The sequence below is a fragment of the Aotus nancymaae genome, unplaced genomic scaffold, assembly GCF_030222135.1.
Source record: "Aotus nancymaae isolate 86718 unplaced genomic scaffold, 86718_ANA_hifiasm-v0.15.2.pri h1tg000108l, whole genome shotgun sequence".
NCBI lineage: Eukaryota > Metazoa > Chordata > Mammalia > Primates > Aotidae > Aotus > Aotus nancymaae.
This window is the reverse complement of record NW_026988523.1, coordinates 4,824,577-4,844,375: the sequence shown is the minus strand read 5'-3', so window position 1 is coordinate 4,844,375 and position 19,799 is coordinate 4,824,577. Positions and strand designations below refer to the sequence as shown.

The window sequence follows — 19,799 nt, the reverse complement described above, 5'->3', positions numbered from 1 at the left end:
AAAGGGCTAATATCCAAAATCTAAAAAGAACTAAAACAGATTTATAAGAAAAAAACAAACAAACCCATTCAAAAGTGGGTGAAGGACATGAACAGACACTTTTGAAAAGAAGACTTATATGAGGTCAACAAACATATGAAAAAATGCTCATCATCACTGGTCATTAGAGAAATGCAAATCAAAACCACATTGAGATACCATCTCATGCCAGTTAGAATGGTGATCATTAAAAAACCAGGAGACAACAGATGCTAGAGAGGATGTGGAGAAATAGGAACCCTTTTACACTGTTGGTGGGAGTGTAAATTAGTTCAACCATTGTGGAAGACAGTGTGGCGATTCCTCAAGGACCTAGAAATAGAAATTCCATTTGACCCAGCAATCCCATTACTGGGTATATATCCAAAGCATTATAAATAGTTCTATTATAAAGACACATGTACACATATGTTCAATGCAGCACTGTTTACAATAGCAATGACCTGGAACCAACCCAAATGCCCACTGATGATGGACTGGACAAGGAAAATGTGGCACATATACACCATGGAATACTACGCAACCATAAAAAACAATGAGTTCGTGTCCTTTGTAGGGACATGGATGAATCTTGAAACCATCATTCTCAGCAAACTGACATAAAAACAGAAAAACAAACACTGCATTTTCTCACTCATAGGTGGGTGTTGAACAATGAGAACTCATGGACACAGGGAGAGGAGCATCACACACTGGGGTCTGTTGCTGGGGAATAGGGGAGGAACAGCGGAGGGGTATAGAGATTGGGGAGGGATAACGGGGAGAAATGCCAGATATAGGTGACGGGGGATGGAGGCAGCAAACCACACTGCCATGTATGTACCTATGCAACAATCCTGCATATTTTGCACATGTACCCCAGAATTTAAAGTGCAATAAAATATAAATATATATATGAAAATATCCCCTTTAATGTAATCAAAGAAATTTAAGAAGCAATGAAGAAGGTAGCCTTCTGAAGAGAAATGTGGGCAGCTGCCCAGAGTGGGGTGATCACAAAAACATTTCTATTGGTACAACCCAACACCTATGAAGGCAACAGGTGCCACAGGATGCGCTCATCCATGTGATAAACATCTTCATTCATTACCTGCTTTAGAAGTAACAAGCTGCAGCACAAGAGGTCGTCTTGTTACAATGCCCGACCCTCGGGGGAGAAAGTCCCTAAAAAAGTAAGAAACATAGATTAAGGCATTAAGGAATTCTGATCACCTATACATTTATAAACCAAGTTCCACAGTAATTCTCCTAATTCTCAATCTTTCAGTGTATCAATTATCCAAAAACAGATAGGCCCATCTTAATAAAAGAAGCATTTTCAAAGTTAAACAAAAGAAGGGGGATGACTTTATGTTATATAGAAATCCATGGACATTGTCATAATTACCTCATTGGACTACATTATTCATTCATCAGGCTGAAATTGATAAAAGTTTGCACTTACTTTCTGTGTATTATCAATTATTTTTGATTTTCAGAGAATCAGCATTAAAAAAAAATTGATATTGAAATTAATTCTTAAAATCTTTTTGATGACTAAAAAACCCAGTACTCTCTTTGGCCTCAAGATCAATATTAGCACCATCATATACTGACCATTACTAAAGGCACATTAGATTGCATCTTCTAAATATACTGACTTTTTTTTTTCCAATAAAAGGGCACATAAGGCCAGGCATAGTGGTCCACACCTGTAATCCCAGCACTCTGGGAGGCCAAGGCCGGTGAATCGCTTGAGCCCAGGAATTCGAGACCAGCCTGAGAAACATAGCAAAACACAACTCTACAAAAAAATACAAAAATTAGCCAGGTGGGTGTGGTGGTGTGGGCCTCTAGTCCCAGCTACTCGGAAGGCTGAGGTGGGAGGATCGCTTGAGCCTGGGAAACAGAGTTGCAGTAAGCCAAGATTGCACCACTGCACTCCATCCTGTGAAACAGAGTGAGACTCTTGTCTAAAAAAAAAAGAACACATAAAACGTGGGATTAAGTAAAAATAAATATTTTGTCTGTAGAAATTAACAGTAGAAAACAAACACTGCAATTTGAGTTTTGTTTGTTCTTACCCCATTTGTTCTTTTTCCTGATAAATGGAGGTTTTGATAAAGAACATATTAAATGGCAGATTAATACACACTAAGCCAATAAAGATGCAGCAAAGAAAGTACTATATAAACTTACATCTGCAAGGCCACATAAATTATTGCTGATTTTGCAATGTCAGACATTCATAAACATACCTATATCATAGTTTTTAAACACATTTAGAACGTCTTGCAACTTTTAGAGGAATCATCACAGAATTCCATTCAAAATAAACTTTTCACTCAACGGTATTGTTTATCAAAATGTGGTTCCAGGCCCACCAGAAAGTGTCATAACCACAGACACGCAGGACCCCTCCTGAAGCTACAGATTCATCATATTCAGGGGAAGGCATGCAGCATTTGTACTCTTAACAAGCTCCCAGAAGTGTCTGATGCTCCCCAAGGTTTGTAAACCACTGGCCTCGAGTCAGGATATGTTACTCAACAATTCAGTGGGCAATAATGGCATGTGGCATACTATGAGTATGCTAGAAAATTTGGCAGAACAGGGCTTCAACACAGATGGGATTTCAATAAACAGCAGCTTATAAAATAGGCAAAGGACAGTGAGAATGCTCCAAAACCCAAGCGTTTAGCTGCACTGATAATTTGGAATGGAGAGCCAAAAAGATAGAATCAAGTAAAATTTCTCCTACCACAACTAATTAATTTGGCGAGTGCTAGTACATGTTCTGACAGAGGAAATAATAATGAACAACCTTAAGTTAATGAATTTTGTCATTGATTCCAAGGGCCAAAGTTCATTTAGAATGTCTGTGTATACGACTACAAAAGAAAATAGTGCAATTAAAGATTTGTATGTGCTTTGAAAAATGCGATCTGAAGTAAATAGCATCATTCATTCATCAAAAAAATTCACCGAGAAATTAAAAGTGCTAGGGAGATGCTGTGAGGATGAACTCATGCTGGGTAGATGCCAGGAATTTGGACTCTAACAGGAACAAAACATACTCATAAAAAGCATTAAAGAAGGGAAGATAAACTACACTGGAGTTCAGAAAACAGAAAGACCAATACTGTCCTTATAATGATGTTTGGAATATATTTAAATACATATAACTAAATATACTTTTAATATTCTTCATGTGCTAGATTAGAATAACTGCAGTTTAGATGACTTCAACAATCATTTAAAATGTAATCAAAATAAACAAAGCATCTACTTTGTTTTGTTTGTTTTATTTTTAACCAAAATAGAAGAGGTTAATTTGAGAATTAAAATGAATGGAGGGAAGGAAAAAAAGCAAAACTCCAGAGTACAGAGCTGGAGGGCATCTGTTTGAGCCATGAGGACCATGAGTGAAATTTTAGGATGTATAAAATGTCAAGGAAAAATGATGAATTGCCTGGATAATACCATTTAACAAGTCAATAAAATAATTTCTTCAAGAAAAAAAGGCAAAGAGGAAAGGACAGAGAGAAGAAAGAAGAAAGAAGAAAAAAGAAAAGTTTAGTCACTTTGTATCTTCATGCTGATACCTGTTTCAATTCATGCTTGTGACCATATATTTATATATGTAGATTTAGTAATAATCCCTGTGAACATTGTCAAAGCAAAATAGAAGATATGCAACATTATAAATAGCAAATAATTATACGTTGACTAAAAATCCACAGATACATCTAACATTTTTCTCTAAATTTTTTATTAAGCAAACAGAACTTTGCATTAAGAGTAATAAATAGATTCTGTTATCCAACCCCCTTCTTATTAACTCACGGTTACTAGTTCCCTTCATGGCTCTCACCAGCCCTACTTCTGACAGATATATTCTCACCAAAAGCCAAAAATTTTGATAACCAAATTTTCCTATTTGGAACTCTCTCCTGCTTCACGGACATCTCTGAAATATAACAAAGTGCTAATGAAAAGTTTCCCTCTTCTGAAAAGTGAGCAGCTAATCTAGACTTCCTAAAGATACGTCTTCTTCTGATGACCCAACAAAATGTTGTATTTGCTTACCTTCAAAAACTAAGTCCCTATATATAATATTTTAACATTTTGCTAATGGAATTTGGAAAAAGGAGCCACAGACCCCACTTGGACTATCCTCTTGGTGTTGACTACCTGCAAGGGTTTGGAAAGCCCTTATGCCTGCCTTCAGCAAGAGGAAACCAAGGCACTGACACAAACACTATTGAATAATTCATTAGCCACTGAGCATGATCATCCACTTGAATTGTATCATTTTCTGTGCAATAGGTTTTCTCCTGTAAACATATTTTATGGGAAAATCGTAAGCATGTTTTATGGGAAAACATTTTTTAAATTAATGCTGGAAAAATAATGACTATCCCTTTAGTATTGCTTTGGATTTAAGACTACATATTTTTAAATTTATTTTCTAATAAATCTATATAAAAAGAAAATATGTATGCCATTTTTCCTGCAAAATGTACCTTCAAAGAGTAACCTGAAGACTCAGTGCTATTAAATTGATTCTGTTATATTGCCCAAATGCCTTATTTGTGGTTGAACTGTACAGATTTTTAGTCGGGGAGAGTGCTTTCCTCTGGATGCCACAAGACAGCTACAAATCAAATGCCTTTCTTCTCTCTCAATCCACCTCAATAAAGCGTTAATCTGCAGTGTTAACAGCTGGTCTTCAGGCATTAAGTCTTTCATGGCTTTCATGCTCTTTCATGCTCTTTCATGGCTTCCTGACTCCTAGACAAGAAATAGAACACAATTCCCATACTATGGTCTAAGAACCACCTTGATTACATTTCTTATTGGCTCTTCCAGTAACTTAGTTACCAGGAAATATAGTTATTGTTCCACTAGGAAAAGAATGACCTTTGGAAGCCTGAAATAGGAGAGCATACTAGCTGTAGCAACAAAACTAAAAAAAAAAATTCCCCCCGGCAGCAAATAAAGTAACTACAGAGATGGTTTCTTCAATACAGATGTAAACGATTGTTAACCAGATAATCTATACAGTAAATAAATGTTTAACATCTACCCTTGATCAAAGATGGGAGGCATAACTCATAGTTTCCTAGAAATTGATTCATGGGGCCAATTTATTCAAAAATAAACAAGCTTAGCGTTGGAGGAGGACAACATGCAAATAACCATAATAAGTATAACAGGTACTATGCTTAAGATCCACACAAGGTACAGTGTCAACACACAGCAAAGAATACCTGTCCTATTTGGAGGAGCTGCCAGAAACAGTATCTAAGAAGAAATGTTATATTGGGGTTCAGGGTTGCCCTGAGTTCCCCTGAGAGGACATTTCTCCAGGTTCTTGGTCTATTGCCCTCTCAGGAATGAGAGAAGAGACCACAGCTCAGTGTGCTTGTAAAAGTAAATGCCAGACTCAAAAGTGTTTGTAGAAAGTGATTTATTTAAAGCAGAGAGAGAAAAAGGAGAAGGAAAGAGAAACAGCTAACTCTCACACTGAGTGAGACAAAGAAAAGCCACTCTCACACTGAGTGAGAAGGGTTCCTACAGGCAGAAAACCAGAGAAGGAAGCTCCTCTCACACTGAGTGAGAGAATCCAGAAAGATGGAATCCAGGAGAGGAAAGCAGCTTCCACACTGAGTGGAAGGGAATATAGAGAGAGAAACAGGAGAAGAGAGAAAGCTTCCACTAGAGAGAGAGTGTGTGGAAGCGGGACCCCAGAGGGTAAATCCAGGAGGGGAAAGAGAGCTCCCACTATGTGGGAGGGGATCCAAACATGGAATCCAAAGGGGTGTGGAAGAAAGGGACTTTTAACCTGGGAGGAACCCCCACCTTCTCTAAGACCCTGGACCAATGAAAGGAGTTCCTTTAAACTTCCACTGAGGTGACCGACTCTTAGTTTCTTTCTGCACCCTTGAAATTTAAACATAAACTGTTAAATTTACCTGATGAAGATGAATGGGAGGGGGGAAAATATGGCACTGGGAAGTTCTTGCCCTAGAAACTACACCCCCTCATGGACCTGGGAAGAGAACACATTCCCTCAGAAACATGAGGTAGGAGGCATTACACAGAGAATCAGAATGTTCAAAGATATGGAAGACCAGAGTAGCACAAAACATTACAGAACTGTAAACATTAAAGAGAGATCAGAATGAGATAGAAGGGTCTAGAGAAGAGAGAAGAGTCTAGAGAAGGAAGCCAGAACAGACCTCAGAGGTCTTCACTGATAGTTTGTGTTTGTCTATTTTCTGTGAGAACAGGAAGGCACTATAGAGTTTTAAGTGGTCAGATTTGCATTTCAGAATAATCACTGGGGATTATATAGAAAATGTTGAAAAAGAGAAAGATCAAAGACAGGATGATGAGTCACTAATCACTAGCCAGTCTAGGTCAATCAGAAAGAAGATAATAAAGGTCAAGTCCAAGGCAGTAATGGTAGAGATGGAGAGACGACAAATGGCAGGATTTAATGATGGTTTTGATGTGGAATCTCCTTTTCATGGCCCTCCTTCTGATGAATCTCCTTCTGATGTAGTGATATGGAAGAGTTAGGACAAATGTCACATTTCTGGTTTTGGTAGCTGGTCGAACAATGGTATCACTAACAAGGACAGGAAATAAAGGAAGATCTGATTATAAGTGATATTTATATAGGGCTTACCATGTGCCGGCACCAATCTGATTGTTTTATATGCATTAACTTGATCTCATAACACCCTATGAGGTAGGTACTATTGTTATTCTTACTTCACAGATGAGAAAACTAAGGCACAAAAAAGTCAGATAATTTGCATGGGGTCACAAAGCTAGTAAGTGACATATGGGACTCAAATCTAGGGAGTCTAACTCTAGCATTTGTGCTCTTGACATTTTTCTCTATGTTGTAAAAGAAATGGGGGAAGAAGATGAGCAGTCCATATTTGTACGCATTGATCTTTATATGCCTGGGGAATATCCAGATTGAAACAACAAGTAGACACTTAGACTGGACAGTTGGCACACAGAATAAAAGTTTTGTCTGGAGACAATAATTTGACAGTAAGCAACGGAGGAGGAAGTTGAAGCCAAAGAATAGATGAGTAGGAACAGAGTGGAAACAAATTATTAATATGGACTCTCAGAAATGCCAACATTTAATGGGTACCTGAAAGAAGCGGAACTGAGAGAACAGAAAGGGGCCACCAGAGAGTTAAGACAAACACTAGAACTCAAAAGTCACACTGACTAGAACCAAACATCTCTACAACTCAATTCATTACAATCTATCCAAATATTTCTCCTCCTTCATTCCCAATCATAATCTACATCATTAGCATCTATATGCGTCACACTAAGCACATGGGAATCATCCATCCTCCATCTACCGCTATCCTCATGCTCCAAGTTGGTCACCATGTCCTGCTGATTCTACTTTAATATCTCTTAAATTCACTCTCTCGTCTATTTTGATTACCACTCCAACTGCCACCAACTCTCATATAAACTGGTACCCTAATCTCATAACTAATTTCCCTGCATCTAATGTGAGCACCCTCCAATCCAACTTTAACAGTGACATAAGTTCCATCACATCATTTCCAGATTTTAACTCACTGAATGACTCCCCAATATCTTTAGCATGAAATCCAAATCTTAGTATTACTCACAAAATATTTTATTTCTGAACACTTCCCCAGTGAAATTCTACAACAGAGGCATAGAACTCCTTACAATCAATTTAATCTATTATTTCAACAAATGTGCATTATGTGTCTACTACAAGCTAAAAGAAGCCTTAGACACTGGAGATAGAAGAGTAAACAAAGCAGAAATAAAGCCTTGTCCTCTAGTGGAAGTCTCTGGAGGACATCTGTGTGCATCTGTGCTCCCAGACTTTGTGTCCAGGCACATCCCTGTCCCCCTAGCCAATTTCCCCTTAATCTTCAACACTCAGCTCCATGTCATCTTCTCTGGGAGTCTTCTTGAGATACCCTCCACTCCCACATGTCTCTACCTAAGCTCTCAACACATGTTTGTCTGCTCCCTCACTCCTGTGTGCTCCCTTGAGTGTCTTTCAGTGCCTAGGCACTAAATCTTTTACACGTCCTACATACCCTTTCAAGAAGATTCAGCATTGCTCCTTAACGTGGAGGGAAAACAATCCTATATCTAATTCAAAACTGGCAGACAGCTACAAGGCATTATATGAACAAAAAGAATAGGCAAGATGACTATCAATTGACCAGTAATTTGCTGGGGTCATTTAAATTAATATTTTTATTATGAAGATTTAAGATCCAAATGTATTCACCAAATTACAAAATACAGAATATTAGGTGGGCAAATATTATTGACTCTGTCTAAAGACATGGAATGGAATTTGAAGAAAATAAAATTTTTAAAGATCCAAAAACCAATATGTTTTAAAATTTTTTTTCCTTCAAAACAGAGAAATCTCTTTTAAAACTTAATTTTCGAAGTATTTATTATCATTTTTCAGACAGGCACAGTGGCTCACATCTGTAATCCCAACACTTTGGGAGGCCAAGGAAGGAGGATCACTTGAGCACAGGAGTTCCAGACCAGCCTGAGCAACATAGCAAAATTCCTCTCTCTACAAAAAACTTTAAAAATTAGCTGGGCATGGTGGCTTGAGCCCACAGTCTCAGCTACTCAGGAGCCTGAGGCAGGAGGATTGTTCGAGCGCAGAAGGTCGAGGCTGCAGTGAGCCATATTCATGCCACTGCACTTCAGCCTGGGTGAGTGAGATCCTGTCTTAAAAAAAAAAAAATTATGTGCACCAAAATGATCCCTATAGAACTACTATCTCACAATATTTCAATGTGCTAATCCAACAAAAAAAGAAACAAAAGAAAAGGGAAAGAGGGAAAAGAAAGGCGATACAGACAGACAAATCACACAAATACTGCCCATCCCCTGCTCCAAGAAGCACCGAGGTCAAGAATCCAATTCCACACCCTGAACACACTGGTGCTACTAAAATAGCTCTGTACTTTAGTGTCCAAATCCGGGAGCTTTGTCAACCATTACAATGACATTTTAATCACTAAAGGAAGTGATTTTACCAAATCTACAGATTTAATTGAAAATTTTCTACTGCAGCTTACTTTTTTCTCTAAATTATTGGCATATATTAAAAATATTAGTACTTACAGATTTGCAAAGAATCACATTTTGATGCTGTCAGCTACTCTATAATATGAAGTAAATACCATCATAATTTTATTTGAAAAACATATTCACAAATTCAATTGCAGGAAGCAATGCTTTTACTTATTTTTTATTGACATCTTCAAGAATCCCAATATTTTCCTTTTATTCACAAAATTCAAAGTTTCTAAACAATATATTTTCATTCAATCTAAATAATCAATAATTAATGGTTCCCACTGAAACATTTAGAATGCAAAAGTTTCTGAGTCAGAGATCTATCGACTGAACAAAGAATGCAGTTCTCAGTTTAAAATACTAAGTGTTGTCCCCACCAGGAAACATGCTCAAGAACTTAATGTCTTAGTATTTAATCCATTTTTTTTTTTTTTTTTTTTTTTTTTTTTTGCTTATTCACTAAGTCAGTTTGTTCAAGAATTTAAAGCACCAGATGAGAAAGTCCTGGCATAAAATAAAGGCAGTTAGCTTTCACTTTTTCCAAATCACAGATTATATCTTACCCTGGTTGGCTGCCAGAAAAACGAATGGCAAAAAGCACTAGTAAAAAGATCGTTGGTTGCCTACCTAATACCTATTTTCCCTTTGTTTAACAGAATCGTATTTGCTGGCAATGGCAATGTGCCCAACTTTAATAGACAAATCAATCTGCATTTCCCAGAATCCTTTGCAAATGGGGCGTCCACATGGCTAACTTCTAGCCAGTAAGATGTAATTAGAGGTTTTGAGTGACATCAGCATAGTTCCTGTCAAAGGATCCGATTTAGTTAATGTGTACCTTTTACCATTCCTCTTCTTTTGTCTCCCTGCAACAACCATCTTAATAACACAAGGCAGTCAGTCTTGCAGATGGAAGCTATGTGCTAAAAATGGCAGATTAGAAAAGGATAAAGAGCTTAGAATAGTGATGACATTATAGGTCACTGGAACCAGCCTTGTACTACCTAGGAAGGAGACAAAGAAAAAGAGAGAGAGACACAGACAGACAATGCTTTAATCCAGTGTTTCCCAAACTTCTTTTCATTATGGTTCCCCTAATAAAACTTATTTGATTTTTCCCCCCATAAAATTTTCCCCTATTAAGTTTAATATCATAGATATACTATATATTGGCATATGTGCTCTACGTACATCTGTGCTTTAAACACAAAAAGAGTAAAACTCTTTTTGTCCCCCAAGAACCAATTTTTGCCCCCTTAGGGAAAATATCACCCAAATTGAGAATATGTTACATCAACAAAAAATAAAACTCAGAATGCTAAACATTCAGTCCTGTTAGCCACCCCTTCCTGCAGAGTTTCTAAAACAAATGCATGTGGAAAGGACAAACTGAGCTGGTTTAGCTTCAAACTTCAATGCATTCCCTTTCCAACCCTGGAAACATGGGCTGGACCACATGGAATTCTCATGTGGCTGAGGTAAGAGGTAGCCCTAAGGCCTGGTACCAAAGAGACTGAAAGGCCTCCCTTGCCCCTCTCCATGAAGCTCATATATGAATCTCAGACTTTACTTTGACACTGCAGGGACTGAGAAAGGTCCACCTGTAGAAGACAAACCAGCCAGTGAGAAGAAGCAACAGCAAAAGAACACTTACCCTATGACAAGGGCAGTTCTGGTCTGGGTAGCCCATTTCAACCCCTCCCCTACTAAGACTTCAGATAAAGAAATGAGACCCAATTACTGTCCTTGGTCCTGAATATACATTACCAGCTCCTTGGCAGGAGGCTGGAAAAGAAGAGCATGGATAGGGTAGAAGTGAGCTTCCCCAGCCAATAGCGTACTCTTTAGTTTTCACTATTTTAAGATGTTAGAGGCCAGGCATGGTGGCTCATGCCTGTTATCCCAGCACTTTGGGAGGCCAAGGCAGGTGGATCACATGAGGTCAGGAGTTCAAGACCAGATTGGCCAACATGGCAAAACCCCATCTCTACTAAAAACACAAAAATTAGCGAGGCATAGTGGCACACACCTGCAATCCCAGTTACTCAGGAGGCTGAGGCAGGAGAATCACTTGAACCCAGGAGGCAGAGGTTGCAGTGAGCCGAGATTATGCCACTGCAGTCCAGGCTGGGTGACAGAGCGAGACTTCATCTCAAAACACAGACACACACACACACATGTGCATACACACATACACATACACATACACACACACACACGCGCGTGCACGCGAAGATGTTCGGGGAACGAATTAGGTATTTAATTGGAAGCCAAAAAAAGTGTAGGTTGGTTTCTCCACTAAAACAGAACAGAGCACCATGATCACATCTTGTTTATTTAAAATGAATGGAATCAGATTTTCCAATTAACCAGGAAGGATTTAAGTGGCTTCCTGGATCCAGCTTCTTTCTAACTCTCTAGAAGCTGCATCCATGTTTCCCCCATACAAATTTTTTATTCCCAGAACAGCTGGCTCCCAAGTGATTTCACACTAATTTCACACTTCTATGTTGACCCTCAACCACAGAAGCTTTTGTGTAATGCCTCTTTCTTTACCCAACTCACTCTTAAAGACAGATGTCACAGCCTCCTGTGGGAAGCATTTCCTGATATGCCAGCATATTTAGATGTCCCTCCTGTTTATTCCAAAAGTACCAGGAGCCCAAGTCACATCCTCTCCTATGTAAGTTCTCTTAGGACAGGACCATCTTGCTCATTTCTGTAAGGCACAGCCTTACAGGCACATAATAAGTAGTCAAATATATTAGATGCTATTATCATTATCATCATCATTACTATCATTATTATCATTTTGAGTATTGGAAAGTTATTCTGGAACTCATTTATTATTTATCTAAATTTGTTTCTGAAGCTAATATATCCCTGTATCAACAAGTAGTAATTATCTCTTGCTAGCCACAGATAAGTATGTAGCTTTAGGGTAGGCTATATCCAATTTGTCACATTGTTCAGTAGCTTCCCCTTATCTGCAGGGGACATGTCCCAAGACCCCCAGTGGGTACCTGAAACCAGATAGTACCTGACTCTACAATACTAACAAGCAGATAGTGTATACCATGTGGATATGCTAGACGAGATAATTTACATCCCAGGTGGGATAAAGCAGAATGGTGAGAGATTTAACTAACTACTCAGAATGACACACAATTTAAAACATAAATTATGTGTTTCTGGAATTTTCCATTTAGTCTTTTCAGACCGCAATTGACCATGGGTAACTGAAACAGCAGAGTGCAAAACTTCAGATAAGGGAAGACTACTGTATCTAGATTTTAGGGTGTTATGAAAAGGAAAATAATATCAACATAAACACTTACAATTTTAACCTTTTCATCTGCTTCTTGGGAAGTCATCAGCTACCTAAAGACTTCATTCTCTAAGTGCTCTCACTATTCTGTCTTTGAGAAAATGTTAATGCAAAACAAGGAATGAATGCTTAAATCAACAAGAGTCAACACACATTCCAACTGCAATGTGCTCAATTCAAATACAGAATAACATGAACCCCCTGGCATCCAGAGTATTCCACAAGCATGTGGCAAGTGTTATTTCTAGCCACTTAAAAGTACCAGTGAAAAGAGCTCAAATACTTAGAAAAGAAAAGATCTCCATTCCCATGAGGAAAGGCATTTATTAGCACTTAATGGCCCTCTTTCATTGCCTTTCCACTGACGCATCTCTAACTGTTCCAATTATAATTTCAAGTAACAAAACCAATACTGGTAAAAGTCTATAGCTGAGTGTGTGCATTTTGAAAAGAAGTCTTTGACAGCACAAACCACATATAAAAATATATGACAACATGGGATCTGGGCAGGCAATATCATAGTCAAAAAAGAAGAGGTGGTAGGGAAAGAGCACTAGTCAAGAAACCAGCTTGGGTTTTAGCTGTAACCTCACCACATCATTTAATCTATAAGAGACTCAGTTTCTGCATCTTTAAAATATGAAGACTAAAGAGGGTCTTCTGACATCTCTTCTAATTCTTCATAGAATCTGATTCCACTTCTGACTTTTTTTTTTTTAAGACAGAGTCTCGCTCTGTTGCCCAGGCTAGAGTGCAGTGGCACAATCTTGGCTCACTGCAACCTCTGCCTCCCTGGTTCAAGCAAGTCTCCCACCTCAGCCTCCCAAGTAGCTGGGATTACAGGAGTGTACCACCACACCCTGCTAATTTTTTATTTTTAGTAAAGACAAGGTTTCACTACGTTGGCCAGTCTGGTCTTGAATTCCTGACCTCAAGTGATCCACCCACTTCAGCCTCCCAAAGTGCTGAGATTACGTGCGTGAGCCACAATGCCCAGCCACCGCCTCTGACTTTATAAACAATCATAAAGATTTCTGTTTTCACTTTCATAACTGGGACTGTTAGTATCCAGTTTAAGTTCAGTGATGGCGAGGACTATGTTATTTATTTTTTTCCCACTACTACACACGGCACATAGCAGGTGTTCAAAAATAGTACTTAAAGGGGAGGAAAAGGGGGAGGCAGGAAGAAGGCAGAAAGGCAGGAAGAAGGAAGAATGAAGGGAAGGGAAGTAGGGAAGGAGGGAGGGACAGGCCAAATTTAATATGGCAATAGCATTACATGTAAGAAGACAATGGTAAAAGATAAGCTTCAAATATACACTTCCTACTTTTAAGAAAAATTATATTAGAAAATTTCAAATTTAGAGAACATTATATTAGAGAATATTATAGAGATATCTATTAATGTTTTCAGTGCTAAAAATTAAGATACTAATAAACAAATGTGCAATAAGCTATGTAGGGTTATATATTAATTATTATTGTCATTCTTTAAAACAATGAAGCATAAATTTTTTACTATTGAATATTTTTCTTCACTTTCAGTATCTAATATAAATAAAAAGATAGGAAAATAAGCACCAATCAATCAAAAATTAAAAAACCGAAATTTGGAATTAGGGGGAAACAAGATAGAAATCTCCTGATGCACTGGAGGGAAAAAAACCCTTCTAACACAAGAGTTCTACCACTAGCATATAATACTAACAAAATAAGCACTTATAATTATTTAATTATATATTTAGGCAACCTAATCTATATTACTTTTGTTAATCTGAGCATGAATACTCAAAATGCACTAATAGTTACATGCCAGTAACTCAAAAATATAAGTGACTTTTCTATCATCACTCTTTGCAGTGTATGTTTTCAAGAAGTTAATGGAAAAAAATCATATCTTATGTCCTGAATTAATGGAATTTGAAGCACAATAGCCCAATATTTTTAAACTATAGGTTGTAACCAATAAATGAGTTGTGAAATAAATTTTGTAGTACTTGACCAACATATTTTCATAATGGAAAAGAAAGGAATAGAATTCAACAACAAAAAAATATAACACACAGAAATGCTAAGTATTTTATAAAACTTTTATTTCTATTTTATATAGATACATGGGATCACAATAAAATGTATTTCTTACAACAAGATACAGTCAATGATTAGAAAACACTATGTGTGTCTTTACTATTCTACTTATGAATATATGTTTTTGGTGTTTTAGATATATTATGATTCTATATTTCAACATGAAAAAGTAGTTATCACTGAACATAGAAGCAGAGAATTTTAGATATTTAAAGCATATAATCAAAGTCCCAAAAATCCCAAATTATTGCATCTTAAGTCCCACTGGGGTTGCAGTTTTGAATAGTGGATCAAAGTAAGCCTCATTGTAAAAATGAGAGTTTAGTAATGACTTGAAGGGGTAAGTGAATTAGCCATACAGATCCAGGGAGACATGTGCCTGGCATGCTAGAGAGGAATGAGCAAGGGGAAGAAGTCAGAGATTAGGTCAAAGAGAAATAAATGAGGGCCAGATTGTAGGAACTCTGTACTTTCTCCGTGTGAAATGGGGAGTGATGGAAGAATTTTGAGCAGAGAAGTAACATGACCTGACTTACATTTTTAAAGGATTACATTATCTATTAGAAATCAACTGCAGGGATCAAAGAGAGAAGCAGGGAAAACAACTAGGAGATGTTAGAGTAAGAGAGAGAAAACATCGGGGAAGCCTGGACCAGAATGTTAGCCATGGAGACAGTGAGAGGTGGTCAGTTTCTGGCTGTAAATAATAATAGAGCCAAGATGGAATTATTTTTTCCCTGGAATGAAATGTGGTGAGACTCAGACAAACTTTGTTTCCGGAAATACTTGGGTTCAAATCTGAGCTCCATTTCTCACTGAGACTATATTATCTTGGCTATATTTTACATCATCTCTCTAAATCTCATAATCCAGGTCTATAAAATAAAAATAGTATCACTTACTTGAAAGGTTCTTGAAAGGGCTAAATAACATGCACAAAGCACATAGCAGGACTGCAATAAATGTAACCTCTTTTCTTTCATGATGATTATTTGTTAGAGACATATTTAAAATATATTTAAAAATAGGAAATTCTAGGTAGTGGACATTCTGTAAGCTAAGAATTTTTGATGAAAATAACATATAGCTTCCAAAATAAGTTGGGTATCTGTAAAAAATATAAATGATTATTCATTTTCATTAAAAAACAAAAATAGTAGACTCAAGATTATTTCATACTCTTCAAATTAAAGCACATTATCAATGAGATTCTGTGCAAACATTCCTTGTCCAAGTTATTTAAAAAGAAACTATTATAAGGAAGGAATCAAAAGTTTTGTTGCTGGGGAATCAGGCAAAAAAAAAAAAAAAAAAGTTTTGTCAGCAGGGCATGGTGGCTCACACCTGTAATCTCAGGAGTTTGGGAGGCTGAGACAGGAGGGTCCCTTGGGTCCAGGAGTTCAAGACTAGCCTAGGCAAGATGGTAAGACCCCAACTATACAAAAAAGCTAAAAATTAGCCAGGTATGATGGCACGTGCCTTTGGTCCTAACTATACAGGAGGCTGAGATGGAACAATCACTTGAGCCCAGAAAGTTGAGGCCGCCATGAGCCATGTTCACACTACTGCACTCCAGCCTGGGTAACAGAAAGAGACCCCAGCTAAAAATATCTTACTAATACTTGACAAGCTATTTCATTCATTTCTTTAGCAAAGCTTTGAAAGCAGCAATGTTACAAGCATGTGAAGAGGCTAAGCAATCTAGTAACAGCCCCTTCCCTCTGGGAAGTGAGTCTGGTACATCCATCCTTCACATACTAAAATCACACTCTGCTTACATCACTAGAGGGCTACCTCCTGGAATTAGAAACTCTACTTTCAAAATAGCCCATTTTTTTCTGTCTTGAGACTATACTTTTAAGCCTACTCATGATTTTCACCCTTACAAACTACTAGTCTCCATGATGATTTCCCTGTCTGTCCGGCTCTTTCACTCTTCAATAAAATTTATTTTGTGTGCCATTTCCAAAAATCCATTCAAAATACCTCCCTCGGCAGAGGTTGCAGTGAGCCGAGATCACGCCATTGCACTCCAGCCTGGGTAACAAGAGCGAAACTCCGTCTCAAAAAAAAAAAAAAAAAAAAAAACCTCCCTCATCTATTGAGAAGTTGTCTCCTTTTAACCACCTCATTATGTTAAAAGTCCTCTTCCTGAGTGTTAATATCCTCCCCTAAATCTAGTTTCACATGAAGTAAATATTTTTAGCTATTTTCCTTTCCACCACATATATCAAAAAAGAAAAATCCTCAGCTTCTTTGAGACAGATCTCCCTCAGGCTTTCTCCCCATGCATATCAAATTTCTCCACACCACACTTTTGCTACTATGACTCTCCCAACCTTAACTACTTTCTGTCTCTTTAAGGTTAGTCATTTCATTCAATCCTCATAACCAGCTGTGATTTAAGCAAGGCAAGCAATATCTCTATATCACAAATTAAGAAGCCAAGAATTATTTTTAGACTCCCTATTCCCTGCATACTCAAAAAGGAAGACTAATATTTGACATGAATTTTGAATGATGAATTAGCATTTTCTAGGTTGTCAGACGTGGGTGATGACATTTCAAGGTGGATATGTAAAGACCACAGAGGTATTAAAGGGAAGTATACAGTATACAGTAACATATACATGTGTATATGAATGAATGTATGCACAAAAAGCTATGAACTGTTCCACCAGACTCAAGAAACAAAAAATGTCACATATTTTCATTTTTTAAATTCAAATCAGTTCAGACTTCAAAGCTAAGAGTCAACAACATCAGTATGAAATCTAAATATCAGACATGCCTAAGAGCTCTCCTCTTGCCCCTTGAGTGGTATGAGGACCTCAAACGTGATGCAATGGAGAAAAAGTAGGCAAGGCCTGTAGTCACTTGTCCATAGCAGTCCTCCTAGAGATGACATTCATTGTCTAAACCCCATGGTCCTATTGAAGGTGACTTCTTTACAAGGGTAGCATCCACTGCTTACCCTCCATGCTACCCTCCCCCAGCCTCTGTACCAAGTTATCTATAAGGACCTTCGCCATGGATATCAAAATCATGGTCTCAGTGCTCAGTCCTCCCTAATAAACACCCATATAGCCATACCTACCCTCAGGACCTCCAAGACACTGCTTCAGTTGAGTACCAGCTTCAACTACCTACAAAAAAAACAGGCCATCCTTGACTTCCTCTCTCTGGGAAATTTCTTTCTTTACTGGGAGAGATTGGCCAATCTTCTAAAGACAACCCTCATTTCTTTCCTAATATCTTTCAACAGCAGTAGGGTTTGGTTGTTCCCCCAAAGGCTTTGGATGCAGAATGGCCCTAAAAGCCCGGGCCATGAATTCTAGGACCATCCAAGAGCCTATTTAACTTCCCTGGGAATAAGGAGGATTCATTATTTAGGAATGCAGTGGACAGTCTCCCATCCCCAAGGATGGATTGTATGCTTCTCTTAATGCTGTAGAACAAACAATAAAGTTTCATTTTCCTATCAAGTTATGGTAATTTTTTTTTTCTTTTGAGACAGGGTCTCACTCTGCCACCTGGGCTGGAATGCAGTGGCACAATCTCAGCTTACTGCAACCTCTATCTCCTGGGCTCAGGTGATCCACCTCAGCCTCCTGAGTAGCTGGGACTACAGGCACATGACACCATGCCGGCTCTTTTTTTGGAATTTTTTGTAGAGACAGGGCTTTACCATCTTGCCCAGGATGGTCTTGAACTCCTGGCTTCAAGAGATCCACCCAACCGTGGCCTCCCAAAGTGCTTTAATTATAGCATGAGCCACTGTGCCCAGTCTAGTAAATTCTAGTAAGTGTCCTGTTACACATATAAATAACTTTAAGTCTTCTTTCTTTACCAATTATACTTCTATTAAACACTAGTTGGTTATAATGAATGTAGTGCCTATGTCTAGTAGAGAATGAATTCTAGCTCTATGATTATCTTGGCTATAACAGAACATTTTAAGCAGTTTTTAAGCAAAATTTTGAAATATTCAAGGTCTATATAGAATTTCCAGCTCTTATGTCTTTTCAGTTTAGATTACTTAAGTCATCTTTTCCAAGAGTAACATGTCTACAAGTTAAATTTTCAAGTTAAAAGTTCAATTAAAGCTTCCAACAAAAGTATTTATCAATCAATTTCCACATTAATAATGTGCTATGATTAAAAGACAATGAAGTATAAGTAAGAAAGAGTTTGGTCCTGACACTAGCTACAAGATCTTAATCAAGTTACTGAACTCTCTTTTACCTGTACTTTGATTTGGAAAATAACAATAGTATACTTGTCTTCCCCAGTATACTTTAATCACTTATTAATAAATAAGACAGTCCTTGGGAAATGTTTCTAAAAATTGTAATGTGGAAAACAAAAGTAGGGTGATATTGTTTACTTCCATCTTGGAGCATAAATTTAAATGAAAAAAATACATACAGGAAAAATAAAATTCAAAATGGTATCCACGTATAAAGGAAAGATCTATGATAAAGTTACAGTATTTGTCACTGTCTATTCTATAACATCAAACTATACACATATAACATTTTTTAAGAATGACACCTTTTTATCTTATGTCCCTCAATTAGACTTTTGCCTTATGCTCCTACCTCATTTTAACTCCAAGTTCAACCCTTGATTTTTATTTATTCATACATTTTTTTGAGACTGGGTCTCACTCTGAAACCCAAGCTCAAGTACAGAGGCATGACCTCAAATCACTTCACCCTTGACCTCCTGGGCTCAAGCGATCCTCCCACCTCATCCTCCCAAACAGCTGGGACTACAGGTATGCACCATCATTTTTGGATAATTTTGTTTATTTTTTGTAGAGACGAGGTCTCACTATGCTGCCCAGGCTGGTCTTAAACTCATAGACTAAAGTGATCTTCCCATCTGAGCCTCCCAAAGTGCTGGGATTACAGGCATGAGAGTTCAACCCTTTAAAAAGCATTTTTTAATATAGCTGCTGTAGAAAATTTTCACTCAGAGCACAAAAGAATACAAGTAGTTTTTAATCAGTAACCGTACTTTTACATGGCAAATTGCAATTTCCAATCCTTGATAAACACCTAACAACATGTCACAACCTGTCATCACCAGTAGATAATCACTAAAGTATGTTGCTTCTGACATAGTGACTTTGTTTCAGGCTTATCAAATGCCCCACATGTAAATTTCAATGTAAAAGACAGTAGCAAACACTGACTGAGCCAACTGTTAGTAAA

The 19,799-nt window shown here is 37.6% G+C and overlaps 1 protein-coding gene across 3 annotated transcripts in view; it reads right to left on the bottom strand.

Annotated features, from left to right (window-relative positions):
- DNM3 (dynamin 3) overlaps window positions 1–19,799 on the bottom strand; it is a 556,271-nt gene that overhangs the window by 472,035 nt on the left and 64,437 nt on the right. For all 3 annotated transcript variants that reach the window (XM_064370678.1, XM_012444437.2, XM_021668047.2), the window contains exon 2: window positions 1,130–1,203. In XM_064370678.1, coding sequence (XP_064226748.1) covers window positions 1,130–1,203 — 74 coding nt within the window. The remainder of the gene's footprint in view (window positions 1–1,129; window positions 1,204–19,799) is intronic.